The 24,979-nt window shown below is 40.8% G+C and overlaps 1 protein-coding gene across 1 annotated transcript in view; it reads right to left on the reverse strand.

Moving 5' to 3' along the window:
* Positions 1–24,979, reverse strand: part of LOC126184824 (putative ammonium transporter 3) — a 265,519-nt gene that overhangs the window by 87,927 nt on the left and 152,613 nt on the right. The window contains exon 7 of the mRNA XM_049927407.1: positions 18,662–18,757. Coding sequence (XP_049783364.1) covers positions 18,662–18,757 — 96 coding nt within the window. The remainder of the gene's footprint in view (positions 1–18,661; positions 18,758–24,979) is intronic.

Here is a 24,979-nt window from a genome sequence, read left to right on the forward strand (position 1 = left end):
AGGCGAAACTACAGTTATTTGTCATGGGGGCAGGCAGCTCTGCTGTATGGTTAAATGATGGCATCCTCTTGAACAAAGTATTAATGGGTAAAGTAGTTCCCCATTCAATTCTCTGGGTGGGGACTGCTCTGGAGGATGTCATTACCAGGAAAGAAACAAACCTGGCAGTCTACAGGTTGGAGTGTGAAATGATTGATCGCTTAATAGGGTAGATGCATTACAAAATTTTAAAAAAGGGAAATGGATAAGTTGAAGATAGTTATAGTGGCAACTGGTGAGGTTCAGTGATAGAATGAACAGGTCGTTGGGTCATGTGAGCAAAGGATTATAAATAGAAACTCAAACAGAGCTAACGCAGAAATAGGTCTAACAACGAATAAGAAAAATAGAAATATGGATAAGCTACTATGAACAGCGCAGTGCAGACACGAAGCTAACACCTACGATGAAGGTACTGGAAGACTATATGATGGGATAAAAGAAATTGTTGACATAGATAAGGCAGAGGAAAATGTAATTGTGCTGAGGGACTGGAATTCAGTAGTAGGCAGAGGAAGAGAAGTAAAAATAGTAGGTGAATACGGACTGCGGAAGTGAAATGAAACAGGAAGCCACCTAGGAGAGTTTTTCACAAAGTATAATTTAATCATCGCTAACACTCGGTCTATGGCCATAAAAGAAAGTTTTATATGTGGAAGAGACTTGGAGATACTGGACAATATCAGATTGATTATATAATGCTAAAAGGGAGATTCTGGAACCAGATTTTGAACTTTAAAACGTTTTAGACACAGATGTGGACTCTGACCAAAACTTTTTGGATGCGTATTGTAGATTAAAATTAAAGGAATTTCGAAAAGGTAGGAAATTAAAGAAATGGAACGTGGATAAGTTGAAAGAACCACAGGTTGTTAAGAGTTTCAGAGTGAACATTAGGCAACATCTGACTGAAACAGAGGAAAGGAATACAGTAGAAGACGAATTAATATTTTTGAGACATGAAATAGTTCAGGCAGCAGATGATCAAATAGGTAAAAAGACGAAGCCTAGTAGAAATCCTTTGATATCACCGAATGACAGGAGAAAATATAAAAATCCGGCTACTTAATCAGGCTAAATGGAATACAAACGTCCAAAATATGGGATAGGCAGAAAGTGCAAGATGGCTAAGCAGAAATGCTTAGAGGATAAATGTAAGGACACAGAAGCATATATAACCAGGGGAAATATATATACCACCTACAGGAAATTAAATAGACGTTTGGAGAAAGGAAAAGTAGCTGTGTGAAAATTATGACCTAAGATGGAAAACCAGTAGTAAGGGAAGAAAGGAAAACAAAGATGTAAACAGTATATAGAAGGGCTATACTAACGAAATGAACTTCAAGGCAATATTATAGAAATAGAAAAGTACATATATGAAGATGAGATATGATACTGTGAGAAGAATTAGACAGGGAACTGAAAGACCAAAGTCGAAACAAGGTCCTTCGAGCAGACGACATTCCCTCAGAACTGCTAATATCCCTGGGAAAGTTAGTCATAACGAAACTATTCCATCCGGTATGCAACATGAATGAGACTTGCGAAATACCCCTGGACTTCAAGAAGAATGTAATAATTCCAATCGCAAAGGAAACAGATGCTGACAGACATGAATATTACCGAATTGTCAGTTTAGTAAGTAATGGTTGCAAAATACTAAGACGCATTCTTTACAGATGAACTGAAAAACTGATAGATGCCGACCTTGGGGAAGATCAGTTTGGATACTTGAGGAATGTAAGAACATGGAAGGCAGTACTGACCATACGGCTTAACGTAAAAGAAAGGTTAAGGAAAGGCAAACCTGCGTTTATAGGTTTTGCAGATTTGGAGAATCAGTATACCAATCACTTCAATTATTAGAACCACTTAAAAACACTGTACTCAAGACGTATGAGGTTTTGTTTTGTATGATATCATTATTCTCACTGTTAGGGCACTTTTAAAAGTCTTAGTTTTTGCATTTATGGCAAATAACTTTTTCTTGCTTAAAGGAAGCGTCTCATACGATTTAACAATACAGGCTCATTATTCTATCTCAATTATGACAAAGAAGTCCCATTTCGGGGCAAATACTTTGGTTTACTTTCCTAACTTTTCCCTCAAAGAGCGCTTCCGGTGCTAACCACTTCTTGTATATCAAAAAGCATGCTTTTAGTCGCATCTGTTGTAATAGGAATTCCTGGCTGTTCAATGATAATAATCAGCGAACAATTTTTCCGGTAATCCTGGACAATTCGAGCGAATGGTTTGATCACCCAGATCGCTCGACATGAATCCATCGAACAATTATAGGACATAATAGAGAGGTCAGTTCGTGCACTAAATTCAGCACCGGCAACGCTAGCAGCAAAATACCGTTTACGCGTGTTTCCGGTCAGTGGCATGGCGTCACATGCTTTGAATATCCGAGCGCAATTGGCAGTTGTCGGTAGCCGTCGTCTGCTTTTGCTGTCACCCTATCTATGGTGGAAGACTAGTACATATCTTCTTCAGCTCCAAAATCCGGGTGTCATACAATTTCACGGTCTCCTCTTTCCTGTCGAAATTCCTAGTGTGTTTAACAACCTCTATGGCCTCTTTTTGTAATCTTTCATGCCATCAATTGGTGGCGGCCAGTACTAGAGTCCTATCAAAATGAATTCTGTGGTCTCCTGACTGCAAAGAGTGTTCTGCAACAACTGATCTGTCAAAATACCCCCTTCTACAGTTGCCCTTGTGCTCTTTTAGTTGTTTCTTCACCGTGTTTTTTGTAGTAGCAACGTACACCTCCCCACAACTACACCGTACCCTACAAATTCATTTTCTTTCCAGCGGTTTGAAAGCATTCATGGACAGTTTTAGGTGATATTTTATCTTCCGGGTGGGTTTTTAGATTATCGCGATGTTCCGTTTTGTCAAGACTTTTCCTATGTGGTCAGTAACGTCGTTAATGGGAAAACCTCCGATTTCACAAGCTGTGATTTTGCGTGGCAGTCTTCAGCGCTCTTTTTTCCTCAGCGGACGAATAACCATTCTTGAGCAGTGCACTTGCGAGGTGTTGTTAATTACGCGCAAAGCAGCTCTGATTCGTTAGATATTCCTTGCTCTATCTGCCAGCGTTTTTATGATGCCTCACTTTTGTTGTGGGTCACGGTTCGAGTCCAGGAGTAGCTAACAGCCTGTGTGCGTGGGTTTATGGTAAACTGTGTGGCCTAAGCTACCATCTTCTTTCTTGAAAACTGGCGTAACAAGATAATTTAGTCTTCCTCTTGTCTCCTCCTCCATGGTAAACTGAATCTTCGGATTAATCTCGTTGACATGCTTTTGAAAACGACCTAAGGCCTGAATGAGATTTTCACTCTCCAGCGGAGTGTGCGCTGATATGAAACTTCCTGGCAGATTAAAACTGTGTGCTGGACCGAGACACGAACTTGGGACCTTTGCCTTTCGCGGGCAAGTGCTCTGCCATCTGAGCTACCCAAGTACGACTCACGCCCCCTCCTCACAGCTCCAAGTTTGAAAGGTAGGAGACGAGGTACTGGCGGAATTGGAGCTGTGAGGATGGGGCGTGAGTTATGCTTGGGTAGTTCAATTGGTTGAGCACTTGCCTGCGAAAGGCAAAGGTATCGAGTTCGAGTCTCGGTCCGGCTCACAGTTTTAATTGACCTAAGGCCTGTCTGCCATACCTCCACAAGACAAACGTTTCGGCTACGCAGAGGAACCAAATATTTGGCTTTTTGTTGGTAGTTTCCAGTGCCTGCTCCCAGAATTTTTCCACAATGAAATTCGCTATATCTGGGCTTAAGGGTCTCCCCATTGCCACGCCATCCGTCTGTTCATATAGCTTATCGTTTCACTTCAAATACGTGATCGTGAAGCAATATCTAAAGGTGGTCCAGCCGCAGGACATATTAGTTAATTGTGATGTAACATCACTATTTTACTATGGTTCCAGCCAATGAGGTGTTGCGAGAGCTGAATCGGATTTTTCCTCCTGTACTGGAAAACTTTTTAAATATTGCCTCACGATCACGTATTTTAAACGGGACGATAATTAGAGGAGGAGGTATTGGAAACTGCCAACAAAAATTCGTGTATTTGGTTCCCTGATTTACGTTTGCAATGTGGAGGCATGGCAGAGAGGAACTAGGTCGTTTTCAGAAGTATCTCAAACGGGGTTAATCCTAATTTCAGTTTATCTTCGAGGAGGAGGCAGGTGGAAGATTAAATTTTCATGATGTGCTAGTATTCAAGAAAGAAGATGATAACTTAGGTCACACAGTTCACAGAAAACTCACGCACACAGACCGTTACCTACACTGGGAGTCGAACCACCAACACAACAAAAGCTAAACATTATAAAAACTATGGTGGATTGAAGAAGGGACATCTGCAACCCAGAGCTATACCCAGGCCGCTGAAACATTGCACTTGATGTTTGCGTATGAAGTTGGCAGCGTAACAGTGTAGCAAGTGAAGGAAGAGAGGCTCTAGGCGTTCAGCGTGGGGCGCCAGCCAATCATAGCGCAGTGAGCACTGCTTTTACTCACGTGCTGTGACGTCAAAGTTTCGGCATTGCCGGCTTTGTTTAGTGAATGTGTAAACAACGTGAAATGTATGTTGTTCACCACGTGTTTTCGTTGTACTGTGTTCTCTATCGTTGTGACTTTTGTTACGCTGTGAGTTTCCAGCCGGCCGTGGTGGTCGTGCGGTTCTAGGCGCTGCAGTCCGGAACCGCGTGACTGCTACGGTCGCAGGTTCGAATCCTGCCTCGGGCATGGATGTGTGTGATGTCCTTAGGTCAGTTAGGTTTAATTAGTTCTAAGTTCTGGGAGACTGATGACCTAAGATGTTAAGTCCCATAGTGCTCAGAGCCATTTTGTGAGTTTACATACTTGGAAAATGCCACAGAAAAGGCTTCGTTCACCTAGTGACAATCCTTTGTGTCGAGGGGTGCCGCTAAACAGCCAGGCACTGGAGTTACTACGCAGAACTCGTGAGTTTTACGAGCAGGAGAAAAACTACGTAAGCATTCATGGACAGCCATCAATTCCTGCCGATAAAGTGGTGGAACGTACGTCGAAAACTCTTGGAATTAGTGCAAGAACCGTAGTAAGTAAGGGAGTATTACTACAAAACTTGGAAGATACTGAAGTGGGCCGTAATGATTCCGAGCTGTCTGAATCAAATAATACATTTTTAATGACCCCGGGAAAGAAGAAAAAGCAGCCTAGTCCTATCACAGATTTAGATTCTTTCCAGACTGATGCAATTCGCAGGCATGTTTATGCTTACTACAGCAGGAAAGAGTATCCAACTGCAGCTAAGTTATTAGTCTCCAAAAGAAAGTGAACTCTTCAGGGGTGGTAAAACATCGCTAAAAATTGTGCTAAAAATATGGGTTTCCGTTACAAAACGCTAGACGGCCGCAAAGTACTGTTAGAAAGGGCACATATTGTTACCGCTCGAAGCATTTTCTTGCACAAAATTGTGGGCAGAGACATTCATTCCATATTTTGGCTAGACGAAACGTGGGTTTATGCCGGGGAAACTGTCAGTAAATGCTGGACGGATAACACACTCCGCAATAGCGGCCATCAGCCGACGGGAAGAGGAGCTAGATTAATTGTGGTCCATGCAGGCTCCTCCAGTGGTTTTGTCCCCGACGCACTTTTAGTTTTTAGATAAAAAAAAAGACTGGTGATTACCCGAAGATATGGATCACACACGATTTGTTGAGTGGTTCAGGAATCCTTTAAAACAATTTCATGTCCCTACAACAATTGTAATGGACAATGCTCCATATCATTCGGTGATACTGAATAAAGCCCCAACCACAAATGATCGGAAAGAAGTTATGGTGCAGTGGTTACAGGCTCGAAATATTGCAGCGGATATGAGTATGACAAACGTTCTATTATATTCTATTATTAAAGAAAATAAGCCTACGACATCTACATATGTAGTAGATGAAATTGTCAAGGAGCAGGGTCATAGTGTAATACGGCTGCCACCATATGACTGCCATTTCAACCCTATTGAGTTAGTATGGAGTGATGTAAAAATGTACGTAAGGAACAACAACAAGTCCTTTACAGTAACAGAGGTGGAAAAGCTGTTGCGTGAAGCTCTTGTGACTGTGGATGCAGCCTCATGGAGGAAAAAAGTTGAGCACATCGAGAAGCTTATACGAGCAGCACAGACAATAGAAGGCATTATCAGTGGCCATGAACAGTTAACGATTTGTCTTGCTGATGACGACGATGAAGACGGTTTTAGCGATGAATCGGACAACAGTGACGATGGCGAGCTGGATGGAATTGCGCCATTATCGCTGTAAATTGGTGAGTGAAAAATTACTAATATTGGTTATTTATTGCAATCTCGGTTATTATTTACTTTGTAAACTATGTACAGTATTGATTTTAAAGTACCAGTCATCAGATGCTTGTTTTCTGTATTTATTTGCTTCGTTATTGAAAGGGTGTGCGTAGTTATGCTTTTACGTGCATTATTGTACGATTGTTTACTTCTTGTCATTGTAGTATAACTAAAAACGAGTTTTTATATACTCTGTAATTGCCCAATCGCTTGCATTCACGAGACGGGACGGAGAACTGTATCGTCTGTTGTGTGTATAGAGGCTGCTGTTGCAACATCGCTATTACAGTATAGCCAACTTAACTTGACAAAAAGCGTACTGTGAAGTGTAACGTTTCGCCGGCGCGGGTATAGTTGACGCGGTATTAAAACATCTATGGTTATTCGCCCGCTGAGGTAAAAGAACGTCGAGATCGCCAAGCAAAAGTCATAGCGATACACAAGAGTAGGACAGGTGTACTGGTGGTGGCCGACCTTGACCATGAGTATAAGGTTACACATCTGGTGTTAGGGTACACACTTGGGCTCATTGTGCTCCCCCTCCCCTCCCCCTCCCCAAGGCAACCATAAGCAATAGATTAAAGTCAACCTGGGGAATCCCACATAGGCAATTGTGCAACTTATATTCAGAGTCATGAAGTAACTCTACAGCCATTATGTGGCACGAAAACGGCGGCAACCCACCCTCTCTCTCCCCCTCCTCGCCCCTCTGGGCCAATGAGAATTAAGCACCCCATCCACATATCCATCCTTTATAACTGGAACACTTGAGCCCTCACCCATTCTAAGCTATGCTCCTGCCCCTCCTCTGCCAAACAATGCCATTTTCCTGGGTATAAGCCCATGAGAGAGATTTTAAGTCAATTTCTGGCAGCCCTAACACATACTGCAAATGCTTGGTTAAAAAAATGGTTCAAATGGCCCTGAGCACTATGGGACTTAACTACTGAGGTCATCAGTCCCCTAGAACTTAGAACTACTTAAAACTAACTAACCTAAGGACATCACACACCCATGCCCGAGGCAGGATTCGAACCTGCGACCGCAGCGGTCACGCGGTTCCAAACTGACGCGCTTAGAACCGCACGGCCACACCGGCCGGCAATGCTTGGTTAGTGAGCTCGTGAAGATAAGTAGTTACTTCTATAACAACTGTCTATTAAGTTCATGTTAAGCATCAGGAAGTTAATTAGAGCCTAGATCATCTTATTCATTGAACGTTTCACTTGTACCGACGTATTTCCCGAAAAAAAAAAAAAAACCGTATCCTAACGGAATATTTCCCATTACTTTAGACACAGGTTTTCATACAAAAAAAAAAATGGCTCTGAGCACTATGGGACTCAACTGCTGCGGTTATTAGTCCCCTAGAACTTAGAACTACTTAAACCTAACTAACCTAAGGACAGCACACAACACCCAGCCATCACGAGGCAGAGAAAATCCCTGACCCCGCCGGTTTTCATACAAATTTAAGATGTCTGTGTAACTATTAACTGAAGAATTTGGGTTGTTTTCGTTACACTTACATTTAGTAGAGCCGTATCTACTTGGGGAATTAAAGGTTTTAAGTTCTATCATTTATTTCTTTTCCAAATGCGTAAGGTCCATATCGCGCATAAGCGATCTTAGGTCTAATTTTTTTGGTATATAAATATTGAGTTTTAATCTTATTTTAAGTGCATCGTGTTACTATTTTAATAGTATACACATATATTAATGTTCCACACAACTTTAGCGTCTCTTGTCATCTGTAGTTAACAGAATATTACTGTTGTTGTCTTGATAAGTTTTGTAAAAGGATTGTTAACAACAATGAGCGAGAAGTGTTTGAGCTGCCTAGGAAAGTTAGCTCTGGGGTTCTATGCAGCTGTTGTGACAGATCGTTACATTGGGGGGAATGCAGTAGCGTGGAGATGAGAACGTAAATGGGTCTCTTCCATGGTGCCGTATTGCAAAATATTTACAAGGGACAAGAAAACAGCTGAACAGGAAGAAATATTAGAGCCCTTAAGACTGAACTGGATAGTGGTAGGGTGAAACTGATGACATGAAAGGGGAAGAAGGGTGAAGATAGGTGTAAAGTTGTAGCAAGGAACAGGGGCCACAGAAAAAGAACAGTATCAGACAGTTTTAGCATTGGCACAAACAATTCATTTGCCTTGATACTTCGGTTAATTAAGGAAGGAGCTCAAGTAGATGTAGGTGTAATTAATACTCAACAGACTTTCACCAGGAAACCAACTGTTCCGAAAAATGTAGAACGTAGGAGGATAGTTCTGTTATTAGGTAGTAGCCATGTAAAGACTGTGGGCCGGATCTTGCAGGAAAAATTAGGTGACAGGTACCAGGTAACAAATTTTTCTATCCCAGTGCATGTCTTAGCCAAATGATAGAAGATGTAGTATCATTGTGCAAGAGTTTTACAAAGCAGGATCATGTTGCAATAGTGGGTGGGGCAGGAAGTAGTATTGATTGGGATCAGGGCTACAATATTGAGTGCGATCTGGTAAAAGTAGCGTCTGTAATGAACCATACAAATGTTGGCTTAGTTCCTGCTTTTATGCAGCATGATCAGCCCAAATGAATAGCTTTGTGAGGAGTGTCAATATGATGTTGGATCAGCTGCTTTGGGTGGCTGTTTTGGCTGGCATGGGTTGGGTACGTCTTGATACTACTGGTAGGTGGGACTTCAAAAGGCATAGCCTGCATCTCAATAGGGAATGGAAGGGTAAATGACTCGGATGATAGAAAACTCTTTAAGGGGGGCGGGCACTGAAACTCATGAGAGTACCTCTTTTTTAGGCTAAGATCGGTGTCTAATGATTCAACACTGAATGAAATTAAGCTTAATAAGAAACTCAGACAGGTACTAGAGATGTTAAAATATAACAAGATTCTTATAAACGTACAGTGAAAAATAATCTTAGTATATTCCATCAGAATACCAGGGGATTGAAAAACCAAGTAGATGAGCTTTTTGTTTGTTTAGAAGATTACGAAACGGAGGACTGCATTGATGTACTATGCCTGGATGAAAATCATATACTCACAGACATGGGAAAGGTAAATATAGGTGGAAATAAGCTTTCAACACATGTAAGTAGAGACAATACAGATACAGGAAATTATGTTAAAATTTATTAGCGTGTGAAAAATTAGAAAATAAACAATTTTGTGGAGAGAAACATATACAAAGAAATGTGCCTCTGAACTTAAACTAAATAATGGTTCTTTTATAATTGCAGCTGTGTATAGGTCTCCATTGGGAAATTTTCAGCTGTTTCTGAAAAACTTGAATTCTTTGTTGTGCTATCTGTCAGACAGAGGAAAGTAAGTTATTGCTTGTGAGGGTTTCAAGAGTCTGTAGAAAGAATGCCCTTGAACTATTACTTGGTTCTTTGTAGCTGATATCAGTTAGTGATTTTCCTACTTGGATAGTACAGGAAAGCAGTACACTGATAGATAATGTTTTTGTACACCAAGATAAATTTAATCACATAAGACGTTTTCCTGTCATGAATGGTTTTTGTAAATATTGATGTACAGCTTTACAGTATACCACATAGCTCCATACAGCACTGCAAAACAGTCCTCCAAAATAATGCATTAAATTAAAGATTTAACAATTGCAAATTTTAGGGAAGGCTTGCAACAGTTAGCCTGGGACGAGGTGTAGAGGGAACCTGAGACTAATTTCAAGTTTAGCATGTATCATGATGTATTCATGAGTATGTTTGAAAATGGTTTCCCTAAGAAAACAGTGAAACATAATTGTAAGAAACCATCCAAAAAGCCATGGCTTCCTAAGGGAATGAAAATATCTTGTAAACAGAAAAATGAAATTATCTTATAGCTAGAATGAGTAATGATCCGGAGACAATCAAATATTATTAAAAATCTGCACCACATTAGGAAAAGTTATTAAAAAGTACAGAAGTATGTGCACTATGTCTCAGATTAGCACCTCTGATAACAATACTAAAAGAATCCGGATTATTGTTCAAAGGGGAACAGGGCAACTGAGAGCACAGGAAGATTGTATTTCTATAAAACTCAATCAAAAGTTTGTTAACAAAAAGTTAGAAATAGAAAATATTTTCAATAATCATTTTTAAATATTGTAGAGAAAATGAAATCCAACTGTTCATTAGAAAATACAAGGCTGTATATGGAAGACGAAATAACTATGCGATTTGATAAAATTTAATATCAACCCACCTCTCCTACTGAAATTAGGAAAATAATAAATTCACTCAAAACTAAAAGACTACATGGAATTGATGGCATTTCTAAAAGAGTACTAAAAGCTAGTTCTCAATAAATAAGTAAGACTCTAATCCACACATGTAGTAACTCACTGAAAGAGGGCATTTTTCTGGATAGACTGAAATATACTACTGTTAAACCTTTGCATAAAAAGGGGGCTAGGTCTGATGCTGACAGCTACCACACATTCTAATTTCTGACAGCTTAATCCAAAGGTTCTGAAAAAGTAATGTATTCAAGAGTACCTTCACATATTTGTAAAAATAAAGAATTAACAGATTGTCAGTTTGGTTTTTAGAAAGGCTTTTCAGCATAAATTTCTATATATCCTGTCACTGATCAGATATTAAATGCTCTGAATAACTAAACATCACCCAATGGAATTCTTTGTGATCTCTCAAAGGCTTTTGACAGTATGACTCATGAAATTCTCCTAGATAAGCTTAAGTATTGTGGTATGAGTGGGACACAGCACAAATGGTGTAAGTAACTGGAAGAATACAGAAGATTGACATTAAAAGTACAGATAGTTTGCAAAAATCTGCATACTCCTCTAATTCGGGAGGTATCAAGAATGATGTCCCACAGGGTTCAGTATTGGGTCCCTTATTGTTCTTAAGATGTATTAATGACTTGCCACTCTGTATTAAAGAAGATGCAAAGGTAGTTCTTTTTGCTGATGATACAAGTATAATAATTACACCTGAGAAACAAGAAATAGCTGAGGGAATTGTAAATAATGTCGTTCAGAAAATTATTAAGCGGTTCTCTGCATATGGACTCTCACTAAATTTTGAGAAAACACAGTGGGACTGTTCTTTATGGCATAACATCTTTGACAGGTTTAAACACTGAACAGAAGTCTATTGCTGAGGCAGAATATTCAACATTTTTGGGTGTGTGCGTGGATGAGAAATTGAATTGGAAGAAACACATTGACGATCTGCTGAAATGTTTGAGTTCACCTGCTTATGCTATTAAAGTTATTGCAAGTTTTGGTGACAAATACATCATGACATTAACCTACTATGCCTATTTTCATTCATGGCATCATTTTGTGGGGCATTTCATCATTCAGAGAAAATGTATGCATTGCACCAAAGTGTGTAATCAGAATAATAGCTGGAGCCCATCCAAGATCACCTTGCATACATTTTTCAAGGAACTGGGGATATTCATAGTACCTTGACAATACATATATTCACTTATGAAATTTGTTATTAATAACTCATCGCGATTCAAAAATGATAACGAAGTGCATTGCTGCAATCACAGAAGAAAGGATACTTTTCACTATTTTGAGTTAAATCTGACTTTTGCACAGAAAAGGGTGAATTATGCTGCCACAAAAGTCTTTGGACATTTAGCAAATGTCATTAAAAGTTTGACAGATAGTCAACCGGCATTTAAAAACAAATTAAAAGTATTTCTGAATGATAACTCTTTCTATGAACAGATGAATTTTTATATGTGAAGTGGTAATTGTAAAAAAAAGTAACAAGTAAAGAAACTTTGTTTAAGTTGATATGTTCCACATCATTATGGAATGTAGTATTCATGGTCTATGGAACAAGTAGTAACGTAATGTAAAGTAACATGCATATATTTTGGTCTCTCAATCATGATCCAGTATTTTATCATGATCCAGTATTTTACCGCCATTAAAAAATAAACAGTCAGTCAGTGGTTACCCCAGAGTTAGTCATCTTGTTCTTTGTACCCCACGACTGTGGTTCAGTCTTGGGGCCAAAGCCAAACTTGTGGTGAGGAGGGAGGTGGAGGGGGTGAGAGGAGGACTGGATGTCTCTAATGTCAGAGAGACTGTGCCACCATGTGTACATATGCTTGGTCAGCAAGCTCTCAGACAAGTCAAGTATTCAGATTTGCACGTCTCACTGTACTTGTCATAAGACAGAGATGTGGGCTACAGATGTATCAGTTTGCTGCCAGAGGGGGGCAGCACTGTACTAGTGGAGTGCCAAGAATAATTAGAGAGAGGGCGAAGTATAATGTTAAAGAAGGAAATGTGTGGTGCATTTAACGATTATCTACATGGTATACTCTGCAAGTTCACCTCTGTGAGAAGAACCATCAACACGAGTCTACCAGTTCTCCTGGAGGGGTATGATAATGTGATAGCAAGAGTAATACTGGAAAAAATTTGTAAGGATGCACTGAATACCATTTTGACGAAATATAAAAATCCTGTAGCTATACCATATACAGTGGAATTGGTATATACTGACTAGGATATTGCAGCAACTCTGTGTGTACCACAGTTACCTTATAGATTAGGATATAAAGCAAGAGCCCGCTGGAATTTCTAACAAAATTGAAAATTGTGATTAAATAACCTCAATCCATGTCTCCTCTATGCAAGAAGATTGCCAAGGAAACAGCAGTGTGATTGTGAACAACAATAAGACAGTTGGAACAGAGAGTTTAATGTGGATGAGCTCCAACTGGAGAGTAAAGATATTCAGCAAATTTTTTGTCAACTAACAAACCCAAGAATGAACAGATATATTGGTAACCATTTCACTGATTTTTCAAGGTGCCTTGATATGCATGTATGAGCAACTTTTATGTTGTTCTTGGCTAAAGAACACCGTATGACTCTACTTTCAGCTACGACTTATAGCTACGAATGCATGGGGTATTTAACCCTATGCAAGACCGTCTAAATGTATTAAACACTAACAAACGGTATTTATGACGAACTCTGCTGTACTCTGTGCTAATCACGTCTATGTAGTGTAAACTAACGGATAGCTTACAGAACTATTGCTGTGTTGTGCTCCATAGTGTTGTGTAGTTTGTTCACTGGGGTAGTAAGAATACAGAAATGTTAACTGGTGTACAGGTAAACCTTCCAGACAGTGGAGATCGAGAAAGGATAATAAACTGTGTACTGTGTGCCTACAGTTTTAATTATTTCCCTGTGAACTATGTGGAAACTTTTAACACAGATTCCAACAAGGAGTATTAAGGTTGGAGAAACATATTTTTCTTAGTACAGGACATTATTCTACACAATAACGTCAAATACAGATATTGCCAAATTAGGACTGACTCCCATGAATATTGTTATTCCACAGGTCTGAAGAAAAAAGAAACCATATATCGATCGGACTTAAATAATTCGTTTTAATAGAAGTTGCTCCCTTAGGTACAGTCAATTGTGTTCTCAAAAGGAAACAACAAATAGAAGAGGTTGAAGTTAAAAAAGGCAAAGTGGAGTATTTGGTGGAAACAACTGCCATGTAGGAAAAATATAATACCGTATGCTGCTGAAAAAAAAAGAAACATTCCGTGTCACCAAACAAGGTATGCAAATTACTCTAATCACCATATATAGAAATATCTGGACACAACTGGGAGGAATACAAGATATCAACATTTAATGGACACACCAAAGAAATGTGTCATACATAGGAGGACTTAGAGAAAATGATGGGTCCAAGGACACTTACTGAATTAGAGCACGGTATACACGAGAAATCTGTTTATATACCTCCTTGTTTGCACCTCTTTAAAACGATTGTTACGTTGCATCTAAATGTGGTTGTCTCAAAAAGTTCTGTATGCAAATTTCACTAGAATATGGGAAATAGTTGCTATCATACATTCCAAGAGGATGTGGAATGTCTTAACAGTATTACTATGCAGGAAACAAAAAGCTAATTTAAATTGCCAAATGCTCTCAGATAGAACAAGTGTTGCAGAGGATGTATGCAAGCGCAAAATCTAATATTGTGTAGGTTCCAGTACCGGAGCGGGAGGCTCTGCCCCAATATCGGACTGTGGCATGTGGTGTATCGATTTTAGATGAACTAAAATGAGTTTTTGACAAACAATATAGGCGGTTTAGATGTAGAAATAACATTGTGCCACATAATTTGAGGGTGAATTGTGCCTTGCACCAAGTGTGTACAGATACAGAATCACAGTTGGGTTTTGGTGTCATATGAACTTTAAACTGTAAGTTTCATCAGAAATGCCAGTAAATGAGCCTCGTTAGTTTTGAACTGTTGTAGAACAAGTCTTTATATATGCTAATAGACCATACAATTTTTTGGTTTTCTTAAAGTACTACTTTATTTTTGGTTCAAAGATCGAACCACAGTCATTTTTTGGCATCATGTTTAGCTTAACCTGTACATTAAATCAGAAGGCCAGTAAGTGATCCAAATTTGTTTTTTACTGTCATAGAACATCTCTTAACGTATTTTGATAAATAATATAGACAATTTTTGGTTTCTTTGGCGTGCTGCAGTATTTCGGTACAAAGATCTAACCATAGTCGTCTTTTGGCACCAGATAGCGTACAGAGATGGAAACAGACGGCTCTGGGGTAGATACTAATTGGCTGTTTCGTTTCTAATGGCGTTAAAATGCTGGATTAAGATTGATAGAGTAAAATGTTTGTTGGCTTTTAATCTCTTATTGCCCTATTCCCGAGGAAAAGGCGTGGTTTCGGAGAGAGGAAGAAAAGTGGCATGGTTCAGGGTAGGGAAGTGAAGGGGACACGATGACAGCATTCGTTTGCCCCTGCCTGCGTAGGTCGGCAGTCCAAATATCAAATGTTATTTTGTATCAACAAAATACTTTGCTCTCCTTCTCCTATTGTGTTCCCTTTTCTTTAAAGTATTCTCCTCATCATAGAAGATTCACGGGTTTTAAGCAGTGGCATATCATCTGACATTATGATTAACAATTTTAGTTTGCTATTGCTTGCGAAACATTGCCATTATTGAACTTAAAAAAATAGAGCGTCCATCATAGTAACAGTGTATTTACACACATTTGGCGTGAAAAACAGCTAACATTAGTTGATGCATAGATTCTACAAGTCATTGGTATGTGGCGACAGGAAGCTGGATAGAGATGTCCAGGTGTACGAGTATATCAAGCATGTAGCGAGGAGGTGACATATAAGCCATGATCTGATGCTCTATGACATACAAATTGCGTTTGTTACTGTCGCAGAAAGACAGATATGGCCATTCTGTCGTTGAAAGAAGCCTTATAAATAATCAACAGTGCTATAATCTGAAGACCTTGACGACCACTTACTGTGACGAATGCATGGTGTACCTGGCTACTCAGTTACAGAACTAGGGTAGAAGATGTATAAGGTATAAGGCTGTACTGAGGGCTGTGATTACCTTTTATGTTTGCTCGATATTCTTTTCCTAAGCGAGACAGCAATGACTTGAATAGTGTCCACGTAATGTGAGTATTAACCATACTGCTTTCAAATGTTCGGATCAGCACGTGGTCGTATGAAAGTTTGAGCCGATGGAAGAGGGGCAATGTTCCGGTAGCTCACATCAGAGATGGAATCTTCTGACTAGAGAAGCCTGGATAAAGTGCATCGTCTAAAAGATGACTGCATCGGTAAAAGAGCATCACTTACCGTCCACTGCGAAGTCGAGAATTCTTCACATGTCCCTCGTATTTATGATTGTCCTATATGACATACACACCTTCTTTTCTTATTACATTATTGAGAATTTAAGTTTAAAATTTACATTGCACCAGTTTGCTTGATAACAAAAATTAGCTACTGTGCTGCCTCGTTCTATTCTAATTTATCATTCTTAATTCTGTTTATATCTACAGGAGAGATATCAATTGAAAAAAAACAAGAACCGAAACGCACTAATGCTACACATATGCTGACGCATGATTTCAGTGAACAGTGATCTAGCAAAGAAGTAACTACCCTTATTTCATCTATTTAAGGACAGGTATAGGAAACAGAGAATGACACAACTTGATGCAATTACAAAGGAACCAGCTAAGCCAGAACTCCTCTTAACAACATTTTTGTATTTACGTACCTATTACATTCCGTAAGCAAGGAAATTAGAAAACATGGTATAACACCACACACATTCAGCTGTTTGTAACATTCGTAGTTATCTGCCCATTGTGAAAAACAGACAGTTCTTTCGTCCCACCCATCATCGTTCAATAGTGAGTAAGGAGTATTCTGCTATAGCACTGCAAGATGTTTCGTCATGAATATCGACTGACTATAAACTAAAATGATGGGTTTGCGGTGTGCTCGTAATCCTTGTTTCACACAATCCATTCCGCAGACTCTACATTTCCTTCACCTCCTCTCCCTTCGATATATTCAGTAATAAGTGGTCGTAATGGATGGATTTTACACTGTAAATGTTATTTGTACAGGGGAAATTAATAAATCACTGTAACCTACTGTTGAACCAGTAGCATAAGTCTGATTTAGCAGTAAAAAATACTTTGCAATTACCTTTTAAATATGGAAACTGAAGTGTTACGTGGTTTGTGGTTTTCATCTACGTTGGTATTGCAAATATGAAATGTTGTAAATAGGAAATTTTAGTCGGGTAGTGTACATACACCAAAAAAGTTTTGCATCACCTCGGTTCCGAGAGTTCTGGAGCCCGTACAGAAAATTGGAACAGAGATCAACATAAACATCATTCCAGCCCTTTTTATTGCTCATGAAAACCACACACTGCATGTTGTACCACCATACAGCGAGACCTTCAGAGGTGGTGGTCCAGATCGCTGTACACACCGGTATCTCTAATACCCAGTAGCATGTCCTCTGCATTGATGCATGCCTATATTCGTCGTGACATACATACTATCCACAAGTTCATCAGGGCACTATTGGTCCCGATTGTCCCACTCCTCAGCGGCGATTTGGTGTAGATCCCTCAGAGTTGGTGGTGGGTCACGTCGTCCATAAAGAGCCCTTTTCAATCTGTCCCAGGCATGTTCTATAGGGTTCATGTCTGGAGAACATGCTGGCCACTCTATTAGAGCGATGTCGTTATCCTCAAGGAAGTAGTTCATAAGATGTGCACGATGGGGGCGCGAATTGTCGTCCACGAAGACGAATGGCTCGCCAATATGCTGCCGAAATGGTTGCACAATCGATCGGAGGATGTCATTCACGTATCGTATAGCCGTGACGGCGCCTTCCATGACCATCAGCGGCGTATGTCGGCCGCACATATTGCCACCCCAAAATAGCAGGGAACCTCCACCTTGTTGCACTCGCTGGGCAGTGTGTCTAAGGCGTTCAGTCTGACCGGGTTGCCTCCAAACACGTCTCCGAAGATGATCTGGTTGAAGGCATATGCGACACTCATCGGTGAAGAGAACGTGATGCCAAGCCTGAGCCGTCCATTCGGCATGTTGTTGGTCCTATCTGTACCGCGCTGCATGGTGTCGTGGTTGCAAATATGGACCTCGCCATTGGTGTCGGGAGCGAAGTTGCGCATCATGCAGCCTACTGCGCACAGTTTGAGTCGTAACACGACGTCCCGTGGCTTCACGAAAAGCATTGTTCAACATGGTGTCGTTGCTTTCAAGGTTCCTCCGAGGCATAAACCGTAGGTCATCCACTGCAGTAGTAGTCCTTGGGCGGCCTGAGCGAGGCATGTCATCGATAGCTCCTGTCTCTCTGTATCTCCTCCGTGTCCGGACAACATCGCTTTGGTTCACTCTGAGACGCCTGGACACTTCCCTTGTCGAGAGCCCTTCGTGGCACAAAGTACCAATGCGGACGCGATCGAACCGCGGTACTGACCGTCTAGGCATGGTTGAACTACAGACAACACGAGCCGTGTACCTCCTTCCTAGTGGAACGACTAGAACCGATCGACTGTCGGACTCGCTCCGTCTAATAGGCGCTGCTCATGCATGGTTGTTTACATCTTTGGGCGGATTTAATGACATCTCTGAGTAGTCAAAGGGACTGTGTCTGTGATACGATATCCACAGTCAAGGTCTATCTTCATGAGTTCTGGGAACCAGGGTGATGCAAAACTTTTTTTGATGTGTGTATTTGATTTCACTCTTTCCTCCAAACTATACTACAGTTCTCCATTCTGCCCCTCCTCCTTTTATTCTTATGATATTGTAACGTAGGTTATCGGTTGGTTGGATTCAGTGCGATGGACGTTCTGCTAATTCTAACCTTTTAGAAGTCCTGAGCGGCCATGTGTCGTGTTAAGTGACACCGGTTTGTCAGCAAACAGACCAACGGCAAGGACGCCCCAGATGGCTGCCATGCCTGAAAGGAAGGGAGAGCAAACATTATACTCTACAATTAAAACTACTTCTTAGCTGCAAAAACATAATAGAATGCACCAAAGTAGAGATAAGGAGTAGGAAGGGTATTCTGGGCCACTTTTCACCTCATTTATGTCTGCGCCCTCAGGGTCCAATACAAAGTACCCATTATTCTCCTTATGTAAACAATGACATTACTAGGCCTTGGCTCTTATGTGAAGAAATCATGCACATGTGCTCTTCCTAATTTAAACAATGAAATCACTGTTACGTTTATACGATCATAATTTATGACCTTAATGTAAATAAACTGCCCACTTGGCTGGTGGACTTAAGTAAAAAATGACTGTCAGATCGTTTGATCCTTATATAAACAAACTGATCACTTGACTGAGATCTAATGTAAACGAAATGACCATCAAATGCGCTTATTGGTTCTTTATTTAAGTCCCATATGTTTATCCCCTTTGAAGTTGGTGGGATCCTTACCAGGTCAGATCAGAACATCCAACAAAGAGTGATGTGTTCTGTCAAGGGATCGTTTAGTCGGCGCAAGACGTTAAACAAACTCCAGTGGTGGACGCTACAAAAGAGGCGTTGTGCATTGAGGAGTAGTTTAATGTTGCAAAAATCAGAGGAACTATATTGTGGGCAATGTATTACTTACGCCTACGCACGTCTCGCGAAATAACCACAGTGGTAAAGCTGAGGTAATCCGTGGTTTACCACCAACCATATACAGTAAGCGTAAAGCTGTATTCAAGATGGCTACAGTCAACACAACTGCCTACAATGCACTGTATAACATTTGACAGCTAACTAACCCCTTTCCCACCACAATCCATGTGTTTTAGTGTATAAGAGGCTAAGCTTTGACAGATAGCATTGTGCGCTTGTGGGAGGTTTTTGCAGTAGACATTTGGAAGAAGAAGAAGACGTACACTTTGTAAATACTTTGGCTGGGTGGGGAATCTGTATCACAGTTGGATGGTGAAGGAATCAACCCACACCTGCTAAGGTATACAATTAGACCATGAATATTCGTGTACAAAATATTTATTAATTTGCATATACAATAACACATAGAATATTGCACAAGCCTGGATACGAAACGGGAATGCAATGTATCTGTATTTACTGTATGTAAATGTGGTCAAATGTTAGAGTACTTGCACAAAAATGATAGGTTCGAAGGGGTTTACTATATTAAGTAATATACAAAAATGTACTTCGACTTAGATTTGCTTAAAAGAGGGTGGTTATATCGTATCAATATGTGGTGGGGGCAACGGCCTTGCCGCAGTGGATACACCGGTTCCCGTGAGATCACCGAAGTTAAGCGCTGTCGGGTGTGGCCGGCACTTGGATGGGTGACCATCCAGCCGCCATGCGCTGTTGCCATTTTTCGGGGTGCACTCAGCCTCGTGATGCCAATTGAGGAGCTACTCGACCGAATAGTAGCGGCTCCGGTCAAAGAAAACCATCGTAACGACTGGGAGAGCGGTGTGCTGACCACACGCCCCTCCTATCCGCATCCTCAACTGAGGATGACACGGCGGTCGGATGGGCCCGGTGGCCCACTTGTGGCCTGAAGACGGAGTGCAATATGTGGTGGGCTGGGCATTATGCATATTGTTATTCCACAGATTTTACAAAGAAAAAGCATTATATATAATAGATTACACGTGTTACCTCTATTAAAGAAATTACGCCTTTAAGTACAGTTAAACCGGAAACTTTTGCCATGTAGAGCAACTATAGACTGCTACTTGGACAAAAATAGACTGTTATCAGCGTGTAAGCAAGAGTTACAATATTACTTTAAACAGACTATACGGATGAACTACTGATATGAATGTGGGATGCAAGATATTTGCATTTACTGTTAATGCTAGTAGAGTGTTGTCACATCCTGGCGGAAAACTACTGGAACGGCTAATCTACAATAGGAGCTATCAAACAGTTGACAGCAAAGTGCCTACTTACCAAGCAGGCATCAGGCAATACCGCAGCTGCTATGAGCAGGTATTGGCGCTCACTTCATATATCGAAGCTGGTTTCCAGAAAGGGCTGAAAACTTCAGTAGCATTTGTAGATCTAACTCCTGCTTACGACACTGTGTGGTTGGACGGACTAATGTTAAAGCTAAAGTGAACTATTCCATGCCTAAGACCAACAACACTACTGTCCATCATGCTGAAAAACCGATATTTCCGAGTCTGTCTTCTTGACAAAACGAGCAAGTCATATAAACTTAAGAACGGCCTACCAAAAGCCTCTGTCCTGGCCCCACTATTGTTCAACCTGTACATAAGTGACACGCCAAAACCTGTGTCTAGAAAGTTCTGCTACGCTGACGATACCGCCATTGTGTATCAAAACAAGCACCTAGAAGAGGGAGAAAATGTGCTCACACAACACTTTAGAGTACTTTGTGATTTATACAGAAATTGGAGATTGTGCCCTAACCCTACAAAAACTGAAGTGACAGCTGTCCACCTCAACAACCGATTAGCAAACCAGCCACTCAACGTCACCTTCTATAACAAATCAGTTAAAAACAACCCTCATCCTAAGAATCTTGCAATCACACTGGACCGATCACTTACGTACAGGACTCACCTCACATCACTAGCAGAAAAGTTAAAGACCAGGACAACTTTATCCGGAAACTAGCTGGAACTTCTTGGGGTGCACAAGCTGACACACTCCGTACAGCGGCCTTATCTCTCGTATATCCTGTGGCTGAACACTGGGCACCTGTCTGGTACAGGAGTGTGCATGCCAGTAAGGTTGACGTTCAGCTGAATGACACCATGAGAATTGTAACGGGCACCCTGAGATCAACCCCACTAACTGGGCTGTCTGCTCCCAGTAGCATCGTCCCACCACATTTGAGACGACAAGAAGCAGCGGCCCGCGAACGGGAAAAGATTAATAACGAAAAGCTTCCCCAAAGGCTACCCGCCCAGGAAATACTGTTCAGTCCATCCTACACGCTTCTCAAATCAAGAAAGCCATTCTGGACAGCTCGAGAACCCGAACCATTCAAGACTGAAGATGTGTGGAAGAAGAAATGGAAAAACGACACTAGCATACTTCGCCGTGGCCTAGAAGGCCCTACATGCATATCAGGCATCCAACTACCTAGAAGAACCTGGTGTGTGCTCAACAGAACCCGATGCGGACATGGAAGAACTAACTCCTTCACGTACAAATCGGGACTCTCAGACTCCCCAATGTGCAACTGTGGAGCAGCAGAACAGTCTGTTGAACACATTGTAGAGGAATGTTCCAACAGAGGTTTTAGTGGATGCCGGAACGACAAAATCAACGCCTCGCTAACAGCACTGGATTGTATAGACTCTCTGGATATCAGTTTGTGATATAATTAGTGACCATAACTCTTGTACATTCCTTTTGTTATGTATAAATATTTCTCTTGTATTGTGTAAATATATCTGTAAATTGCATGTGTATTTCCATATGATAAATAAAATAAACATCCTGGTGAACTTGTCGAAAATGACTGAGTTTACTTCTACATGAGGGGGTATACGAAAGATTTGTTTACAGGCTCCATTCTCATTTGGATCTGCTTAAGAAGGGTGGTTACATCGGATCAGCATGTGGTGGACTGGGTGATGCACATCTTGTTATTTCACCGGGCATAAGAAAAAAGGCACCATAAACTGCTACTGTTACCTACAAATACTGTTCTTCTATGCGAGATATGTAGTATTTTTTGGGATATTCCACGTAGTTTATATTGCGTTAGAGATTCATAGTCACAAAACCTCTAGTAGAATAGGCCAAAAAATGTTGTATAGTTATGTATACAAAAAGAATAAAGCTCTTTTTGCTAAAGTGATATCCTGCACACAAACATTCTGTACTGAGTAAAATAATACTTAAATAAGGCAGCTATAAATACACTCCTGGAAATGGAAAAAAGAACACATTGACACCGGTGTGTCAGACCCACCATACTTGCTCCGGACACTGCGACAGGGCTGTACAAGCAATGATCACACGCACGGCACAGCGGACACACCAGGAACCGCGGTGTTGGCCGTCGAATGGCGCTAGCTGCGCAGCATTTGTGCACCGCCGCCGTCAGTGTCAGCCAGTTTGCCGTGGCATACGGAGCTCCATCGCAGTCTTTAACACAGAGGGACCCCCCCTTGGGCGAAACGATAAAATACCTGACGGCTTACCAGAGAGGACATTATCATCGTTTATAAAGAACGTCCGTCCTCAGAGACCAAAAACAGGAAAAGTTAACGTAATATTGGTAAACTGCAGGAGTATCCAGGGCAAGGTTCCTGAATTAGTATCTCTTATTGAAGGAAATAGTGCGCATATAGTATTAGGAACGGAAAGTTGGTTAAAACCGGAAGTGAACAGTAACGAAATCCTAGACACAGAATGGAATATATACCGCAAGGATAGGATAAACGCCAATGGTGGAGGAGTATTTATAGCAGTAAAGAATTCAATAATATCCAGTGAAGTTATTACCGAATGCGAATGTGAAATAATCTGGGTTAAGCTAAGTATCAAAGGTGGGTCAGATATGATAGTCGGATGCTTCTATAGACCACCTGCATCAGCAACCGTAGTAGTTGAGCGCCTCAGAGAGAACCTGCAGAACGTCGTGAAGAAGTTTCGTGATCATACTATTGTAATAGGGGGAGACTTCAATCTACCAGGTATAGAATGGGATAGTCACACAATCAGAACTGGAGCCAGGGACAGAGACTCTTGTGACATTATCCTGACTGCCTTGTCCGAGAATTACTTCGAGCAGATAGTTAGAGAACCAACTCGTGAAGCTAACGTTTTAGACCTCATAGCAACAAATAGACCGGAACTTTTCGACTCCGTGAATGTAGAAGAGGGTATCAGTGATCATAAGTCAGTGGTTGCATCAATGACTACAAGTGTAATAAGAAATGCCAAGAAAGGAAGGAAAATATATTTGCTTAACAAGAGTGATAGGGCACAAATCGCAGAATATCTGAGTGACCACCATCAAACGTTCATTTCTGAGGAAGAGGATGTGGAACAAAAATGGAAAAAATTCAGAAACATCGTCCAGTACGCCTTAGATAAGTTCGTACCGACTAAGGTCCAAAGCGAGGGGAAAGATCCACCGTGGTATAACAATCATGTACGAAAGGTACTACGGAAACAAAGAAAGCTTCATCATAGGTTTAAGAGTAGTCGAATCATAGCTGATAAGGAAAAGCTGAACGAAGCGAAAAAGAGCGTAAAGAGAGCAATGAGAGAAGCATTCAACGAATTCGAACATAAAACATTGGCAAACAATCTAAACAAGAACCCTAAAAAGTTTTGGTCATATGTAAAATCGGTAAGCGGATCTAAATCCCCTATTCAGTCACTCGTTGACCACGATGGCACCGAAACAGAGGACGACCGAAGAAAGGCAGAAATACTGAATTCAGTGTTCCGAAACTGTTTCACTGCGGAAAATCGTAACACGGTCCCTGACTTCAGCCGTCGCACGGACGCCAAAATGGAAAATATTGAAATAAACGATATCGGAATTGAAAAACAACTGCTATCACTTAGTAGCGGAAAAGCATCCGGACCAGACGAGATACCCTTAAGATTCTACAGTGATTATGCTAAAGAACTTGCCCCCTTTCTATCAGCAATTTATCGTAGATCGCTGGAAGAACGTAAAGTACCTAGCGACTGGAAGAAAGCGCAGGTCGTTCCCATTTTCAAGAAGGGTCATAAATCAGATGCGAATAATTATAGGCCTATTTCGCTTACGTCAATCTGTTGTAGAATAATGGAACATGTTTTGTGTTCTCGTATTATGACGTTCTTAGATAATACAAATCTCCTTCATCATAACCAACATGGATTCCGCAAACAGAGATCATGTGAAACTCAGCTCGCCCTATTTGCCCAAGAAATTCACAGTGCCGTAGACACTGGCGAGCAGATTGATGCCGTATTCCTGGACTTCAGGAAGGCATTTGATACGGTTCCGCACTTACGTTTAATGAAAAAAATACGAGCTTACGGAATATCGGACCAGGTTTGTGATTGGATTCAGGATTTCCTAGAAGAAAGAACACAACATGTCATTCTTAACGGTTCAAAATCTGCAGATGTAGAGGTAATTTCGGGAGTACCGCAAGGAAGCGTGATAGGACCTTTATTGTTTACAATATACATAAATGACTTA

The sequence above is a fragment of the Schistocerca cancellata genome, chromosome 4 (assembly GCF_023864275.1).
Source record: "Schistocerca cancellata isolate TAMUIC-IGC-003103 chromosome 4, iqSchCanc2.1, whole genome shotgun sequence".
Lineage (NCBI taxonomy): Eukaryota > Metazoa > Arthropoda > Insecta > Orthoptera > Acrididae > Schistocerca > Schistocerca cancellata.